General features: G+C 36.0%; 1 protein-coding gene across 1 annotated transcript in view; it reads left to right on the top strand.

Moving 5' to 3' along the window:
• The window catches only part of CTTNBP2 (cortactin binding protein 2), a 206,203-nt gene extending 189,392 nt beyond the window's left edge, over positions 1–16,811 (top strand). Inside the window, 5 exon segments of the mRNA XM_090287406.1 lie at positions 6,949–7,012; positions 8,078–8,210; positions 9,312–9,413; positions 15,795–16,002; positions 16,005–16,811. Coding sequence (XP_090143532.1) covers positions 6,949–7,012; positions 8,078–8,210; positions 9,312–9,413; positions 15,795–16,002; positions 16,005–16,117 — 620 coding nt within the window. The 3' untranslated portion in view covers positions 16,118–16,811.
• The last annotated feature ends 2,498 nt before the right edge of the window (positions 16,812–19,309 follow it).

Raw genomic sequence — 19,309 nt, 5'->3', positions numbered from 1 at the left:
CACTGAGTCCAAAGGCAATTCCATTTTTAGTTTTATGAGGAAATCCCATACTGTTTTTCATAGTGGCTGCATCAGTCTGCTTTCCCACCAACAGGGCACTAGGGTTCCCTTTTCTCCACATCCTCGCCAGCACTTGTTTGCTGATTTGTTGCTGATGGCCATTCTGACCAGTGTGAGGTGATATCTCGTTGTGGTTTTAATTTATATCTCTCTGATAATTAGTGACCTTGAGCATTTTTCATTTGTCTTTTGGCCATGTGTATGTCCTCTTTGGAGAAGTGTCTATTCCATTTTATTGTGGTTTTTTTTTTCCCATTTTTAATTGGATTGTTTGTCCAATCCAATTACATATTTTGGAGATTAACCCCCTATCACATGTACCATTGGCACATATGTACTCCCATACAGTGGGTTCCCTATTCATTTTGTTGATGGTTTCTTTTTCTATGCAGAAGGTTTTAGTTTGATGTAGTCCCATTTGCTTATTTTTCTTCTTTATTTCCATTGCCCCAGGGGACATATCAGCAAAAATATTCCTCCAAGAGATGTCTTAAGATTTTACTGATTATGTTTTCAAATTCTAGGATTTTTAAGGTTTTATGACTTATATTTAAGTCTTTTATCCATTTTGAGTTTATTTTGGTGTATGGTGTAAGTTGTTGGTCTAGTTTCATTTCTTTGTATCTGTCTGTCCAGATTTCCCAGCACTATTTATTGAAGAAACTCTTTACCCCATTGTATGTTCTTGCCTCCTTTGTCAAATATTAATTGACTATATAGGTGTGGATTGATTTCTGAGCTCTCTGTTCTGTTCCAATTTTCTGTATGCCCGTTCTTATGCCAGTACTAGGTTGTTTTGATTTCAATGGCCAATCAGGTATTGCAATACCTCCAATTTTGTTCTTCTTTCTTAAGATTTCTTATTGATTTTCTGTCTGGAAGCACTATCCATTGATGTCAGTTGCATGTTAAAATTCCCTACTCTGACTGTATTATTGTCAATCTCTCCTTTTATGTCCAACAAGATTTGCTTTATATATTTAGGTGCTCTTATGTTGGGAGCATAAATATTTACCAGAGTTATATTGTCTTGTTGGATTGTTCCTTTTATCATTGTGTAATGTCCCTTCCATACTTTGTCTCCTACTATAGCGTTTGTTTTAAAGTCTATTTTTTCAGATATAAGTATTGTTATCCCAGTTTTTTTATTTTTCATTTTTATTTGCATGAAATATTTTGCTCCATCCTTTCACTTTTAGTCTGTATGTATCCTTTGTTCTGAGGTGGATCCCTATAGATAGCATATATATAGGTCTTGTTTTCTTATTTATTCAGCTACCCTATATGTCTTTTGATTGGAGCATTTAAGTCATTTACATTTAAAGTGATTATTGATAGGATCATATTTATTGCCATTTTATTATTTTACCTTTGTGTCTTTTTGTTTGCTTTCCTCCTCCTCTTCCTCCTCCTGCTCCTTGCCGCCCCCCCCCTTCTTTCTTCTTCAAGCAGAGCCTTTAACATTTTTGTAATGTTGGCTTGATGGTAACAGACTCCTTTAGCTGTTTCTTGACTGGGAAGCTATTTCTCCTTTAATTTTAAACACCTGCCTTGCTTAGTAAAGTAGTCTTAGTTGTAACTCTTGCTTTTCATCACTTTGAATAATTTCATGCCAATTCCTCTGGCCTTATATGTTTATGTTGAGAAATCAGCTGAAAGTCTTACGATATCCCCTTTTTAAGTAATTGACTTCTTTTCTCTTGCTGCTTTTAAGATTCTCTCTTTGTCTTTTAATTTGCCATTTGATATGGGCCTCTGTCGGTTCATCTTGTTTGGGACTCTGTGCTTCCTGGACTTGTGTCTTTTTTTCTTCACCAGGTTAGGGACGTTTTCAGTTACTATTTCTTCAAATAGGTTCTTGATCCCTTGCTCTCTCTCTTCCTTTTTTGGTACTCTATAATGTGAATGTTGTTTAATTTCATTTTGTCCCGAAGTTCCCTAAAACTATCCTTATTATGTTATAAATTTAATATTTATTGTATTTTTTACATTACCATTTAGTCCCCTTACACTCCCTCCCCCTAGCAATCACCACACTGTTGTCCATGTCCCATTAGTCTTTTTATTTTTTTGCTCAATCCTTCTATACCCTCACCCCCCACCACTAGCTGTCATACTGCTCTCCATCTATGAGTGTGTCCCATTTTACTTCTTAGTTCTATTAGTTCCTTAGATTCACATATGAGTAAGATCATATGATATTTGTCTTTCTTTGACTGGTTTATTTCTCATAGCATAATGTTCTCCAGGTCTGTCCATGCTGTCACAAATGGTAAATTTTTTTTATGGCTGAGTAGTATTTCATGGTATAAATGCCCCATAGTTGTTTTATCTGCTCTTATCTACTGATAGACACAAAGACTTAAATGTTAGATCCAAAACCATAAAAGCTCTAGAAGATAACATAGGTAGCAAACTCTTGGACATTGTTTGTACCAAATTTTTTTTTTGATATATCTCCCCAGGCAAGGGACTCAAAAGAAAAAATAAACAAATGGGACGTCATCAAACTAAAACGTTTTTGCACAGCAAAGAAAATCATCAATAAAATACAAAGACAACACAGAGAATGGGAGAAGATATTTGCCGAAACATCTGATAAAGGGTTAATATCAAAATTTGTAAAGAAGTTACAAAAATCAACACCAAAAAACAAACCAGTTCAAAAATGGGCAAAGCACCAGAATAGACACTTTTCCAAAGAGGACATACATTGGCCAATAAACATATGAAAAGATGCTCAATGTCACTGATCATCAAAGAAGTGCAAATTAAAACCATGATGAGATACCATTTCATACCTGTCAGAATGGCTATCACTAATAAATCAACAAACAACAAGTGCTGGTGAGGAAGCAGAGAAAGGGGAACCCTTTTTCACTGTTGGTGGGAATGCAAACTGGTGCAGCCTCTATGCAAAACAGTATGGAGATACCTCAAAAAATTAAAAATGGAACTGTCTTTTGACCCAGTGATCCCACTCCATTCATTTCAGGGTTACTTACAATTGCCAAGATATGGAAGTACCCTTATTCTTTTAAATTATTTTTTCTTTTTGTGGCTCTGATGGGGTGTTTTTTCCTACCTTGTCTCCAAATTGCTGATTCAGTCTTCTGCTTCATCCAACCTGCTTTTTATTCCTGCCAGTGTACTTTTGATGTTAGATATGTTAATCCTCATTTCTGACTGGTTCTTTTTCATGGTTTCTATGTCCTCTTTCATGCTGTTCAGCAACTATATAACTATTACTTTGAACTCTATAACTGATAAATTGCTTGCTTCCATTTCATGTAGCTTTTATTTTTTTTTGGAGATTCATCCTGTTCTTTCATTTGGTTGTTTGTTTGTTTCCCCATTTTGGCTGTCTTTGTGTGTGTGTGTGTGTGTGTGTGTGTGTGTGTGTGTGTGTGTGTTTCTATGTATTAGAACTGCAATGACTCCCTGTCTTCATGGAGTGACCTTATGTAGTAGTGTCCTGTGAGATCAAGTGATATAATCTCTTTCATATCCCGAGCTGGGGGCTCTAGGAATCTTTCTTGTGTGGGTTATGTGGGCTTCCTGTGATAATTTGGTCTTGATTACTGTAGGCCTGTTCATGGGTGGGATCAACCCTCAGTCTGGCTGAGTGAGTGAGGCTCAACACGCATCATGGTGTGCAAGTAGCTGTATAGGTGCTGACTGAATCAAAAGGAAGGCAGGAAGGAAGGAAGGAAGGAAGGGAGGAAGGAAGGAAGGAAAGAGGGAGAAAAAAGAAAAAAGAAAAAGTAAATAAAAATGTAAAGAGGTATAAGAAAAAAAAAGAAAAGTAAAACAATAAGAGAAAAATGAAAAGAATATGAAAAATAAGAAAAAAAATAAGAACAACATAAACAAATGAACTAAATAGAACAAGGAGCAGAATAACAGTTAATAGGGGGTAGGGGGGAGGGAGAGAAGGGGGATAAGTCAGGAAAGGGTTTAGCCAAGGAATGTGTATAAATGACTCATGGACATGGACAACGGGGAGGGATATGATTGTGGGAGAAGGGGTGGGATGGGTGGGGGGGGAGCAAAGGGGAAAAAATGGGTTAACTGTAATTGAAAAACCAAAATAAAAAAAAAGAAAAAAACTAAAAAGGAATAGAATAAGAAAAGGAAAGATAATGAAAGAAAAAGAAAAGGAAAAAGAGCAAAAAAGAAATGGAAAAGAAAAAAGGCAAGGAAAAAATATATTTAAAAAAATAAGTGGAGTTTGTCTCAGCAGAGTTTAGTGCCTGTTGTAATCTTCCTTTGGGTATGCTGTTTGTGAAACTTGTTGGATCCTGCTCCAGGATTGTCTGAAGCTGGCCATTTGGTGTGTTGGTTCTGGGCCTCTTACAAGGAATTCTGAGGTAATCCACTGAGAGATGCTGTCTGTGCCAGCCGAACCTGTTTGAAGTTGTTTTGATATGGCTTCTTCTTCCTTCCCTTGGTTTTAAGTCTCCTCTTCAGATAGTCTTTAGTTGGTAATATGGGGTGCTTGTTCCCCAATTTAGTCTATTTCCAATTGTTTCTGGGAGGATGTGAGAGTAAGATCCACCTACTCTACTCCCATCTTGAAAACCTGTGACTGCTTTTCATTTTTATTTTTTTGAATGATTAAGTGGAGAGTCACTGAATGAGAGTTTTACTTATACTTTTTTGTTATGTGTATTTATAATATGATATATTCTGACCTCAAGATCTTGCCATTACTCCCCAAAGAATATTTGAGTCAGGAGATAGTCATTAGATTCTAGTCCCCCAGTGTAACTTAAGAGACTCCCCAGATGACTTTATGTGGCAAGGATTTATACCTTTTACTTATTTATCCCATTATGATATGCAAATGAGTTTTAATATAAGGATTATTATCTTCATTTACATATAACAAAACTGAGGTTCAGAAACCCTTGGCTTCCTGCTCAAAGTCCCCTCTCCTGGAGACATAGGGTTCTGCTGTCCATGTTTCTATTTATTGCCAGTTTAATGCTGTTTTCTTCAGTGCATGTGACTGTAATCCTGTGGCACGTGTAATAATCCATAAGCACCCAGAGAAGTGAATACCCATCCAGGTTCTTTACCATCATTTCCAAGTTTATTACAATTTCTGTAGGGTTTAGGACCAACTTCTTTCTTGAGCTAAATAATTACCTAAACAATAATCATTGTCAATATATACTTGTTGACAAACAAAATCAATAAAATGAGTATAAATTTAAAGTAATATAATAGAAAAATGTCTAACTCAGCAAACTGAATTATAAATGATTTTAAATTTATTTACATTTTAATAATTTATAGTTAAAACTATTTGATATATCATTGATATTCTTTGAGACATGAAACCTTATTTAAAAGATTAATAAAATTGTATGTAACCATATTTTACATGGATTTAAACTTAAAGACTTATAAAATCTAAAAACTAATTTTACCAAGCAGAATTCATGGGCCATGAATTTAACCATATACCATGATTAGATGAACCAAGAATCGACATATCTCTCTGGTTATTGTATTTTTTATAATAAGTAAGTTTTTCAAATAATTGCATTCAATATAGGATTATAACAACATTGGTCTGATTTGGGTTTTTTTATACTATTGTTAAAAGAATATCAGAATAGGAACCACTTTGCATTTCATGCAGATCACCAGGGAAGGTCATGAAGTTAGTAGAAGCACAGCCTCTTTATTTCCTGACCTAAAACAGAAAAGCATGATGTCAGGTCATAGGATTCTGGACTGCAGCGCCCAAGTCTGGGCACATTTGGTAATTTAAAAAGGCCACTAGTCAATGCTTTCTGACAATAATGATAAAAGTATTGGTAAAGAAACTAGTACAGACATTATGTCTGATTATCTTCTTTTAATGAGGATATATTAAAATCAATTTACTTTTCAAAATTATTCTTGCCCTGGCTTGTGTGACTCAGTGGATTGAGTGCTGGCCTCCTGCAAACCAAAAAGGTCACCGGTTAATTCCTAGTCAGGGCACACGCCTGGTTTGTGGGCCAAATCCCCAGTTGGGAGCATGCAAGAGGCAACTTACTGATGTTTCTCTTGCATATCAATGTTCCTCTCTCTCCCACCCTGACCCTCCCTCTGAAAGTAAATAAATAAAATCTTTAAAAATATTTAAAATTATTCTTTAAAGATAATTTGTACTAATAATATTCATACAATTTTAGAATTCACTCAGAAGCAACTAAATGTTTAAGTGTGCTTATAAAATTTAGCGTATTTTTAAAACATACTTTTTTGGAGTCTTAAATGGTTTATAACATTATTTTCTCAATTTTTTTTACCATAACCCACAGTGTGAAATATGTTTCACATCATGACATAGGTTTGTGTGTATATATAACTGATATAGTCAATATATTTACTGCAAGTAATGCAATCTGATATTTTCTATTTTGTGTCTTTTTGTGTACTGTTCATATTTTCTGTATCATGCACAGCAGTTAGAAGTTAAATTTCTATAAGTACACAACTAATGTCATACACACTGTGATACATTGTGGGGATCCACACATCAGAAACTGCAGTTGATCTGCAGGATCAGCGCTGGAAGACAAAGGTAGAGACATAGTGACTTGACTAGTGAGAAGAGGGGCCATTGATAAAAGCAAAATTCAGGCGTCTGAAATGAGCCTCAGGTGATGTTAGTTGGGCTTAATTAAGTTGTGAACATACATGAGGGACCTTCCCCAGTGGCTGTGCAGGAAGCTACATCTGAGAAAAACCCCTCAAGAGATGGATTCAATCCAAAAACAATATGAAAGTGCTGCAGAGCCCATAGTCTTGTTTCTTTTAAATACAGAGTTCAAGACGCACAGGGACAATGATTCATTCTATTTAATTGATTACATTTTTTCCTTGCAGGTATCAAAAATATGACTATATCACAGCTGAATTGTAACAGGAATGCTTTTCTGTCAAAACAGAAGTAAGTTCCCCTTTCAGTTTAACTCAGGGCAAACAATACACACTTTCATTATTAGTTGTCCAGCTATTATACTGTTAATATAATTTTTTAAAAAACAATTGGTTGAAAAGGTTAGAATATTATTAGCTTTATTTTTATCAAACTTGATTATTATTAATGCATTTGACATAAAGATGTAAAATCTTGTGTTTTGCATTTTAAACAGGCTTTAGATGACTGATTTTTTTAATGCCAGATTTACAGAAACATAATATGATGCTTGCTTTTAGGTGTTAAGTGTTTGAAGTGATAATATTTATTTTCCTATGTTGCTCTTATTGTTGATTATTTCAGCTTACAAATTTTGAGGTAAAGAATTATTTGGTTAATCATAGAGTAGAAATGTTGGGCAGTTTGCAAATAGCTCCCCATTGTAGCCCAATAAATTGTGTGGTCTCTCACTTGGCAGATAACACTTAGGACCCTGGTTTCACTGAATTACAAAAGCGAGGAGGTTGAAGAGAGATAACGGAGATAAAGAGAACTGCATCATATGCTTCTTCCTGCCAGGTCCACTGCTAGATCTGTTATGTATATAATTTTCCCAGTAACTATAATTCAAGTATAAGGAGTCCATTACAGAAGGGAACCCAGAAATTTAAGTGTTAAGGAGGCAAAAAAAATGAAAGAAATGAAAAAAAGTAAACCTGACTTATGGCCATATTGCTAGTAAGTGGTAGAGCTGAGTTTGAAATTCATATTTGTTCTATTATGACACTGTCCACTATGCCACAGAGTATAGTGTCTTAGCTTTATTTAGCCTTGGAAGTGGAGAAGGAAAGGGAAGAGTAAGGAGACTGGAATGTTGTAAGTCCAAGTGGACTTCTTTGTGAATAAAATTTTATCCTATTGAGGAGAATTTTGAATGAAAGTTATCAAAATCCTATGAAAGTGGGTTGTTACATTAAATGACATTTAAAGGATTTTTAAAACAAATTTTCTACTGCACATCAAAAGTTAGAACAAGGTATTGGGAATTGGATTGTGGCTCTCACTTTAAAAACTCTTTTCTGAACTTTGTGTTAGGACTTTAGAGAATGATCTATCATTGACGTTGAACTTGAATCAAAGACTCTGTCTGGATTCAGATGATGAAGCAGACCTTGTCAAGGAATTTCAGAGCATATGCTCCAGCAAATCTGAATCAGATATAAGCAAGGTAAGCAGTACACATGGGAAGACATTAAATGGCACCACCCAACAGTAGAGAGACTTCTTGGAGCCACATCATAATGTTCATTCCTTGAAAGAAGTTATTTATGGAATAGCATGTTAATGATCCAGATCAGAATGACCCTTACCTTGCTTATAAAAGCCCTTTCTTCCAAAATTTTATGTATACAATAAGAGATCTCTAAGCATTATTTGCTTTTCTAAACTTCTCTGAGAAGTCTGAAGTTAAAATTACATATGTTATAATTAGCCCAAATCACACCAACATCTTTGGGCAGCATTTATGTAAGCCTCAGTTGGTTCTCTCAAGCTTTTTGCTTTTTGTCTTCCTAACTTTGACAGCAAGTGCATCTATCAGTAAGAGCAAAGACAGAGCAATAGCAACAACTTTCTTTACCAATAAGAAAAGTAATTGGTCTGTATAATAGTCTTTATACTGTGAAAACTGAGATCCAGGTATAGAAATCAGTGACCCAAAATCTCAAAGAAAGCATTAGTGGCATCAAGTTCATCCTGTTTCAGTATGCTGATATTTGCAGCAAATTGGACCAAACTTCTTTGATAAATACCTTTTATTTGAAAGGGAGCATAACTTGGGCAGCTCCCCCTGAAAGACTCAACTATTACATTTGACAAGTCATAATATCTAGGACAAAATGGAATTGACTATCTTATTTAACCTTGCTGGAAATGAACTGAAATACTTATCTACTAGAAATATAAGGTAATGATTAAAATTTTGCAGTTTTTATATTCTTTCTCTTTTTGCTAAGTGTTTTTTTTTTTTTTTTTTTTTTTTTTTTTGCGAGGGTGTTGCTCATCTGGTCATATTCTTGTGACTTTTTAAAGTAGACTGTCTTTCCTCAGAGACTATTTCTCATGCTATTGCTGTTGGTTCACAGAAAGGCTTCAAGTCTGCCATGTGAACAGTACAGGACTTGAAGGAATGTTCTGTAGAGCTATTGCAAGTTGGGGAAGAAGAGAGAGATAACATTTCTACTGCCAGTTTTCCACAGTGACTTTAAATTGTGCCTTGAGTGTGTCACAGTGTAACTGAAAACATGACTTGATTAACTGTATTTTCCAGATTGCAGATTCCAGGGATGATTTAAAGAGGTTTGATAGTCCAGGAAACAACCCTATCTTTTCAGCAACTGTTAGCAATCTAAGAATGCCAGAGTCTCAGAAGGTAAGTGTTCATTTGTCCCCAAAATCAGGTGAACAGGAATTACTTTGGAATGACTTCACAAATCTCCTTTCAATATAAATGAAAAAACTATTTTTAAACCGCAACTATGAAGTAGGAAATAAAATAAAGGTAAATGTGTTCATTAGTTTAGCAAAGTTAGAAAGTTTATTATTTTATAATAGCTTGAAAGAATAATCAGAAAAGGATTACTTTATTAAACCTTCTGTTTGATGTCTAAAATTTTATTCCAAAACTTTAGGTGTCTTTTGAAATCTTCATTTGTGTATGTCAAAACTGGAAACAATGTAGCTTGTATCTTTTGTTGGTTCCTTTTTAAAAATTATTCTTTTATTTTAATTTTCCATTGATCTCTGATATATGCATATACATTTTAAAAATTAGTGTTTTTTAAGAGTTAAAAATTTCTGTCATAAACATAGCAGAGCCTGTTACAGTCAATAAGGTACTGCTTCACATTTCATGATGACCCTTCACGCTCTCTGTTTTTCACCTCACACCTGAAACTTTGCAGTTTCCTTTTCCACTTCCCTCTTCTCACTTTCCCCCTTTTTAAAAATTAATTAATTTTTGAGGAGACCCCCGCTGTGTAACAATTCCCCCCTCTCTGACTTAAGACCCTTTATAATCTTATAAAGGACAATGGGCAAGGGTCTCGTGCTCTTCCAGTTGCTTCAAGCTAGACATGATCATCATCCTACCTATCCTTGAGTCTAGAAATCCCTAATAAGAGTTGGAGTGTGGAGGGGAGGGTGGCCTTCCCACAAGGGGAAGGATCGTGCAGACTCCAGGTCAGTTGGCTGTCCCCGGACAACGGCATGCTTGGTTTAATAGGCTGGCATCCTTGTTGTATTCTGGGGGCAACAGATTTAACGACAGGGTTAAAAGGCATCATTCAATCCATAATCACTAGATGACAAAAGGCAGGGATTAAATTTTCAATATCCCACATTAGGGAAAAAAAGGGCTTCTTTGGAGGAAGGTGTGCAAGGCACGTCACACCTGTCCAAAGCCCTTTTGCCCACTATACTTAGTTTGGGCTGAGAGAAATATTTTAGGTTTCCCCCCTCTCAGACCTCTGAGCCCTTTCTGTCGAACCCATTAGGATGGAAAAGATAAATCAGTTTTAAAGTGAAGCCCACAGACCACCCCAACTTCACCAACCCAGCCACTTAGTTCAGCCAAACCGTTGAGTCTCAGGAGGCAGTGATACAAACAGGATTAAGTGAGGCCTATACATACAGACAATCACTCAGGCATTGAGATCCTAGGCTTATGCCCTATGAAAACAGAACACATGTTAATTTACGCAACATAACCCACAAACCAATCTCTAAATCTATAAGATTGCCTTAATGGAAAAACATCCGGTTGCAAGGCACTTGACATTCTTCTTGCCTGTAAATTAAGCATCTTTGATGATGTCACAGACCTAGTTTGAAAACAAACTTTAAATGAAAATAAACTTTAAATGAAAATAAACTTTAAATACAGTTAGCTGCACTACTTTGTAGTCTACCACTGAGCATTGTGATTTTCCTTGAATCACGATTTTCTCAAGATTACCCTCCTTGTCATTAAAGGGACAGCATTAGGTCCATTTTTAATTTATCCTGTTCATTTGCATAAACACAACAAGAGCAGCAAACGATCACTTATAATCTTTAAGTCTGCTTTGTTGAAACTTACACAAGGAACCTTTAGGGTGACTTTTACTCTGTCCTTCAGGGCACAGAAGCTGAGCCACATATTTGCCACTCAGCCTTGCCTGTAAACACCTTTCTTTTCCAAGTCCTTCAGGTTTTCCATTGTGCCTTAAGGTCCCTTCTAGCCATCTTTCAGGAAAACAACCTTCATTTCTTCCCTGGAAAGATTGCTGTGGACCGCACAACCAACCACGGTACCAGGCCTTTTATCTCGTGGGCTTTTATTACCTTTGAAAGTCATTCCCAGTTCATCAGGGCTTCTTGGTAACAACCAGAGCCCAAGCATGTCTCCTTCAGGCATGACATTCCAGTCAAAGTCTTGGTCAACAAAACCTCTATTAACAACTGGTCTTATTAGTTTTATGCAAAGAAACTTATCTCATTACTTACTTCTTCAGAATGCCAAATTCTGGAGAGGTCAGGTAGGGAGAAAAATATACAGTGTGAAGGAAAATCCTTGTCCTTCTAATATTCACTAAAATTGAATTTCCATACTTTACATTTTCTTTTGTTCACTTTCCTACTTGGTGGTTACTTTTTAACGTGTATTGTTTTTCATTTGAAAACTTTTAAGGTTTCCTGCATTTTGGAATTTTGAAGTTAATTAGAGCAAATGGCTGAGTGATAACATAAAGATCTTTTATATGTTAAGAAAATCTCACTTTTGGTTTAGTTTCTTAACTTGCCCAATCATGCATTGTGTCTCAGTGAGAGGTTTTCCTTTAAAAACAAGTCAGAATGTTAAACAAAAGAGCCAGGATTCCAAAATACTTCATCATTAACTTTTTGAAATAACTTCAACATTGTTTAATAAATGCCAAAAGATGGGCCAGCATGGTGCTCCTGGGTGAAGAGAAACAATGAAAGTACTTCTTACCCAGTAGTTATTTTGTGAGGATGCAGATTTCATAGAAGCATTCAGTATTAAGCACTTTGCTCACCAAGCCATGTCAATGGGGTTCACATCCTGTTCTCATCCACTCCCATGGTGGCTTACAGAGACCTGTGCAGGGCAGTGCAGAGAGCAGGATTATAGAGTGAACGTGGTGAGACTATTAAAATTATTCATCCTTATCTGATGACCTGCGAGTCCTGAGCTCCTGGGCCCCTGTTCTCTCACTGCTTCATTAGGTTTCAGTTCTGATGAGTACATGTCAAATTATGTGAGTTGTGTGTGTTGGGGAAATATATGGAGGACAGGAGGTATTGGCAAGTCTGAGTCCCACATAAAAATATATAAGATGATGATCTGTGAAGATGAACATGATCTTTTTGGCTCACTTCATCATATGTCTGCTTTCTTCTCCTTCAATTGGGAACAGCATAATTTGGAGAGCACATAATGGAAATTGAAAGGAGGTGACCTAGGGTCACTACTGAGAATTCTGGCTGGAAAATATTTCGTTCTGGGGCTGTCCCTGGGCTTTGGCTCAGAGCACATTTCTTGGGCCTTCAGGATCATTCTTCAGGATTAGTCAATAGAAGGAGCCATGAAAGTCTAGGAAGAGGAACCATGAGCCACTATTTCTCTGCAAGGCCATGTCACTTTCTATATAAATATGCTGGAAGGTAGTGACTGGTTGCCTTTAAATGTCGAATGGAGACACAGTTTTGTATCCCTACTTCTCTGCCACGTGAACATATTCAGTTGCTACAATAAGGTACTATCCATAAAAATAGTATTGAAAGTGGGGTCAGTTCTAGGCAGCTCAGGACAGCTTTGTTTTAAAAGGGATGTTTTAAAAAATGGATCCTTTTAAGAGGCTCAGGGCTCTTAATAAAAAGAACCATGTGGTTGTTTAAATGTGATTTGATGGGACCACATTTGGAGGGACTTCCCCAATGGCTGGAAGACGTTATTCCCAAAAGCTGCCAGCAGAGGGCAAAGTAGCCCTCACTTGGCAACCTTCTGACAACTTGGCAGGTTCATTCCCTTTCTCTCCACAGTGGGCATTTCTTGCTCGAATGCCCAGTTTCTTCTGTTATCAGGAAGTAATTCCCTTTAGAAGTAAGAGTTCTCTGGCTTACTTGAAGTCATTTCTCCTATGTGACCCAAGAGGGGCTTGGCAGCCACCATTATACACTGAAAGACAAGGATCAGTTAATTACCCTCCTACTCTTCATTTGCCACATTATAATTCCTTGTTGCTTCGACAGTAAGAGACTGTAATGGGGTTTATTAATTGAGTGGCATGTTAGCCACCCTTCTAAATAAAAAAAAAATGTACACGCATATTTAAATTGTCAACAGAAAGAGCAGATACTAACATGTTTTCTTCTCATGAAAATGCAAATTAACCCCCCTAAAGCAAAGTTTTTGTCTTTAGTTACATAAGGAAATTCACTTGAGTATATATATTTTTTATTCCCCAGCATCTGTTTCATGTTCCCTAATGATTCTGATGTACTTTGTCTGAGGTGCAACCTGGACATTGTTTTTAAAAGCTCCATGGTAGTTCTTATGTGAAGCTGTGACTTAGATTCATGGCTCCAAAACATAGCTCTGATCTGTCATCTTCATTTTCCACCCCATTCCTTTCCTCCTAAATGTATCTTTAGAGGGGTTTATATACCTTCATATAACTTATTTTTGGTGTAATTTACTGTTCCCACACCCTGCACTTCCCCATGTCTGTTTTCACCCTTTTTTCTTCCCATGCAACCCTTCCCCACCTCTTCACCTGTCACAATCCTATAAATCCTTGAAGCACCGTATCCAATGCCATCTTCCCTACAGTATTTTCCCTTACTTCCTGCCTCCTACTTTTACATCTAGAGAGCAGAGAATATAGCATCCTCTTAGGTTCCAGGAGATGCTCAGTATTGAATGAATGAATGAATGAATAGCTGTGATTTAACAATATTTCTTAAAGACTACTACAAGCAGTGCCTTTCTGTACAAACTAGGTTTTCTTTGAGCTTACTTAGTATGCACAACAACATTGATATAGTAACCATATATGTTTAACACAGAGAACTCTTGGGTTTTAGCTCAGGAAGGATTAAACACCCTTAACTTTCTTAGGCTCTGGTACACCTAAGCTTTGGAGAAAACACTTCAAACCCTGTTCTTGGCTGCCAGAGTGTCAGGAACATCACTGTGTAAGTCACTTACTCTGTTCTTATACTCTGCCTTGAATTGTTAGCCTCACTCAGCAAGTGATTCCCTACTCTCTCCTGTTTTGTCCTCACACCTCCAAGCACTGATTCAGCCTCATAAGTTCATACCGAGCTTTAACACCCCAACCACATTTTTAGCTGTTACAGGTGCTTCTTGCTATTTCTTTTCACATGAGCATTTCCTGCCTCAGATCATAACATAAAGATGCACTCCCCCCCTTGCCTTCATGATGCAGATGAAGAGGGAGACAAGCAAAGAACACACTGTGTGTCGCATTCTCTATGCCTGTGCCAAGGCACTGCGCCAAGCACTGCCTCTGTGGATTTCGGGAGTGTCAAATATTGTGGCAAACTTATTTATAGTTACATCCACCATTCTTCTTCATTAATTCTGTATACCAGTTAGCTGTTTTCCTTAGTATAACATGTCATGTCTTCTGAATACTTTGTGTGCTGAATTTGCTGGTGTTTTAGACCAGCCTTACTCGGATTGGCCTTACTAGGCCCATGACTAAGTCACATTTTACAGATTTAAGAAGACATCCAGGAGAATCCAACTGTCAACTGAGGCCAAATTGTTATTTTCCATAAAGTATTTTTCCCTTTTAAGTTCTAGTTTTACATTTTAAATCTTTTAAAGATTACACTGCTGTTTGGTTGGGTTATTACTTTTAAATTTAAAGAGAAGGAAAATAATATCAGCTGCTTCAGAGGCATTTGGAGCAGCTTACTTACCAACTCACTTCACAGTTGCTGGTTGGTGGAATTTAACACAATATAGGACAGACACGTTGAATGAAAGTTAGGAGCTGAGGCCTTGTGCCAACTTCATCACTCTGTGACTCTGGGCAGATAATCTTACCTATCCAGCTCTCAGTTTCCCTGCGGAAAAAATGAGAGACATGGTAAGAGTTCTGAAACAAACACTGGAAAAATTAGAGCAAGCCTGGAAAATTCACAGCCACCTAATCATAGAATTGCTGCACAGAAGCCTCCATCACAATGGGGCTCTATTAGAGCAAGGACGTTTCTCTTTTGTGTTCCCTGCTCTATGCCAGGCACCTAGTACAGTGCTCATCTTACAGTTAATGCTCAAAAAATATTTGTTGTGTCTTATGGAATAATAGTCCAATTTTTAGTTGATCTGAAAGTAAAAAGCAGAAAAGTTAGGTGCCTCAGTCAAAAAAGGTAGACAATACAGGTGATTTGTATGGCTGCCTACAAATAATTGGTCCAATTTGATGATTTCATTGAAGCTCCTCTTAGTGAAGAGATCCCAGACTCCTTGGCACTGGATTCACTGACCCTGTATCTCGCACTTTTGTGACACCACAAAGGGCCTAATGAAAACCACTAAGTCTATAGGAAATTCATCGTTCAGCTTCTTCTCTCTATTGCCTTTTGACTTTTTTCATAAGAACTTTGTTTCAGAAGAAACTCCCACATGAGCGCCCAAATAGAGGAGGAAGTGTTAGGACTGATACTAAAAGTTGGTAACACCGTCAAATGTGACAAATGTCTTTTGTTTCTCTTACAGGAGGTCAGTCCTCTCAGCAGCCATCAAACTATAGAATGCAGCAACAGTAAATCAAAGACTGAGTTGGGTGTTTTAAGAGTTAAATCTTTTCTTCCTGTTCCTAGAAGTAAAGTTACACAGTGTTCCCCGAACACCAAAAGAAGCAGCAGCAGCAGTAATACAAGGCAAATAGAAATAAACAACAACTCAAAAGAAGAGATTTGGAACTTACACAAAATGAACAAGTAGAAAAACCTAAGAAACAGGCCTGCCTTCAATATTCTCTCTTAACTTCCATATATTTCAAACATAAACCAAGGACAATAAGATGCAAATACCTTTAAATGAATAAAATATTTTCACTGTAATATAAGTATGAGTGCGGGACCACTATTCAATTTTTTTGTAAAGAATGTATTTATAACCAACATTATGTTGCTTTTTTTTCAATTCTGTAGGATTGAATTTAGTATCAAGAAGTTATGCCAAGTTCTCAAGTAGTTTTAGAATAGAATTATTGTAATAGTTTTATTCAACATGTTCAGGGGTATTAAAACAAAACTGTCTGTGTACTGTACATCTGTAGATATGTATATATTTAAGAAAGTCCAAGTATCATATTGCATACTACATGTTATAAAGTGTGTACAACGTTGACTTGGATAAAGTGTACCATTCTTATGGAGATCATAATTTTATGTTCACTTGATAAGGAATGACTAGAATGAGGCAATAACTAATCATTTCTAAGCAGTTATTTCCATTAAAAGCCATATTAAGTATTTTGCCTGTTAAATTCTAGTTTTATGTTTTAAACCTTTTAATAGTTATATTACTGTTTGGTTGCATCATGTATATTTATGCTTATGAGTTTGCATTATTACTGTAAAATATAAAATTATATAATGCAATAAAAATATTCTATTTCTTATAAAAAGTTTTGTACCTAAGTGGGTATAAAAAAATTGCATAAGTGCTACAATAAATTAATTCAAGAGTTAACTCCCTTTTCAATTAAATTCTAGCAGCACAATTGATATTTTCTAGAACTGTTTCTTCTAAAATTATTAATGGAATTACTCTTACTTATACAACTCAAAGTTAAGATGCTTTGAAATCAAATAAAATATTGAATTAGTGAAATAATTTTCCTGCAGTTTCTATCTATAGCTCTTAGTAGTTTATTCCTACAACAGATATTTGTGTTCAATTTAGAGACATTCATAAAATGTGTCCTACAGGTTGGTATTTCACTAGCTGTTCACAGACCCACCTGTGTTAGATTGTTGGTTTAAATAAAAATAACATTTAAATGAAGCTTTAGAAATAAGGTGCTCACAGAACAACTTACCTTTCTTTTTTTTATCAGATACCCCCCAAAAGGTAAGATTTTATACTAAGAATCATTTACTTGTCAAAAAGTACTGAAAGCACATTTTTGGTCAGAATAGTTAACACTGAAGTACACACGTGCCTTGATACTATATTAAACTTTAATGACTGCAAGTACAATAGCTTAGAAAAACAAAATGTGTTGTCAAAGATTATGCCATATGGGATGAAATGGAGGAAGGCCTGTCAGGGAAGAACTCAATTCTAGCACTTGTCAGCATTCTACCTGGGCTTTACCTCTGCAAGGACAATCCTGGAGGTGTACAGCTCTGACTGCATGCACAGAGAAGTGTGCAGTGAAATGGGCAGGGTGGGTAAGGGGCTAGAGTAAGAAGACAGGGGGAAGGGGGAAGGAAGAGGCTGAAGAAAAAGTCTTAGGTTTGAACACAATAACTCCTTTGAGCTGAACTCAGATTCTTGGTGCTCCATGGTATTTGATACTCTCAAGTGTTTTCACAAAAGGACTAATTGTGGGAACAAAACTGCTCTCAAAATTATAGACCAATATAACTAATTCGTGTTTCCTCCTGCTTACATACACCTGCTTAGATTATATCCATTCTGAATTCCTAGTGATTAGTCATTATGTTTTTACATTAGCATATTTTCTGAAGATAAAGATCCCATTAGTGTACTAAAGACCAGAGGGGGAAACAAAAACAAATTGGAATACATTATTCAGAGGACATATAATAGCTGATCTATGTAGCTTTGATTTCCCAGTAAAATTCTCTGCATTTTTAATAATGGAATGGTAGACTGCAAGATGTCCAAAAGCATTTAGATCAGGGGTTTTCAAAAGATAGGTAGAGACCTAATTAATAATGGGTCATAATATGAATTGAGTAAGTCATTACTAGCAAAGTTTAAAAAAAAATAGAAAGTGTCAAAGTATATTATAGTTTTAGTCAATAAAAGTAAGAACTGTTTGTGAAGCAAAAAGATATTGTACATGCACATACTGGGTTGTGATGTCATGGCCAAAAATCTTTGAAAGACAATACCACATGGGAACCTAGTGGTGGGTCTGGGGGTGTTTGGGTGATAAAAAGGTAGTTAGAGATAAACAGATTTGAGGCTGAATTAAGCATAGCCATTTATTAGCTCTGTGGTCTAAGAAATTAGTTAATCTCTGATCCAGTTTTCTCAGTAGTAAAATAGCCTTGTGATAACCCTGCAAGTTGTTCATGAGCATTAAAGGAGGTAGCAATAAAATGTTTCTAGTTACCTCTTTTATTGATAAAATAATTAACTAAATTTGTCTGACTTTGTGGCATTCCAACATCTTTTCAAGGTATAATCAACTCACAAATAAGTACTGGAAGCTGTAGTCTAAGCATCAGACTTGAAACTATAGCTGTATAAAACACTAATGATAGAAATATCTAATTGAAAATTACTAACTATAAAACATTAAAATTTCCAATTTTCTTTGTTAGCTTGAAGATGAGTTTCTCCTATAGAATAATATATTTTGCACTTCCTTGTCAAGTAGAGATTTCATAAAATCTTATTAATGAGGAAAATTAGCCAGTTTTTACAGAAAAGTTTGAATTTTCACAAATACATTCTTTTCTGAGCAGCTATTAATTATAATGAAGTTCAGTTGCTTAGCCCTAGCTATCACATGATTTAGGCACAAGTTGTTAACCACTATGGTCCATTACAGAAGTTAGGTGATGCTTTCTGAATTCTATTACAGGCCTTTTGCAAAATCATTTTTCTCAAAAAACAAAAAAATTACAGATGTCAAAGGCATAATGAGTGAATAGATGTTCTCTTAGGATAGTTTGTTTTTCTTTTTACTATGAATAAATATGTTTAGTTATGAACCAAAATGTCTGTTGAGAGTTAGTTTGAGAGAAAGGACTATGGAAATACATTAAGAAGGGATGTGCAGAATTACACACTATGTCTATTCTCTAACAGTCAAGACACTTGATATCATGATTCATGAGCTCAAATTATGACTACAAAACTAAGATGATACTTAATACCTTTGGGCTTCAATATCTTCAGTGGGAATATTAGAGAATTTTTCTTGTTCCCAGGAGGAAAAGCACAGCAGAGAATCAGGAATCCTGATAGTCATCTCTGTACATTCTCATACCTTTTAAAGGTATCAGCTAAACATACCATTAAAG

The sequence above is a fragment of the Furipterus horrens genome, unplaced genomic scaffold, assembly GCF_987537825.1.
Source record: "Furipterus horrens unplaced genomic scaffold, mFurHor1.1.pri manual_scaffold_9, whole genome shotgun sequence".
Lineage (NCBI taxonomy): Eukaryota > Metazoa > Chordata > Mammalia > Chiroptera > Furipteridae > Furipterus > Furipterus horrens.
This window is presented reverse-complemented; position numbering and strand designations above follow the sequence as displayed.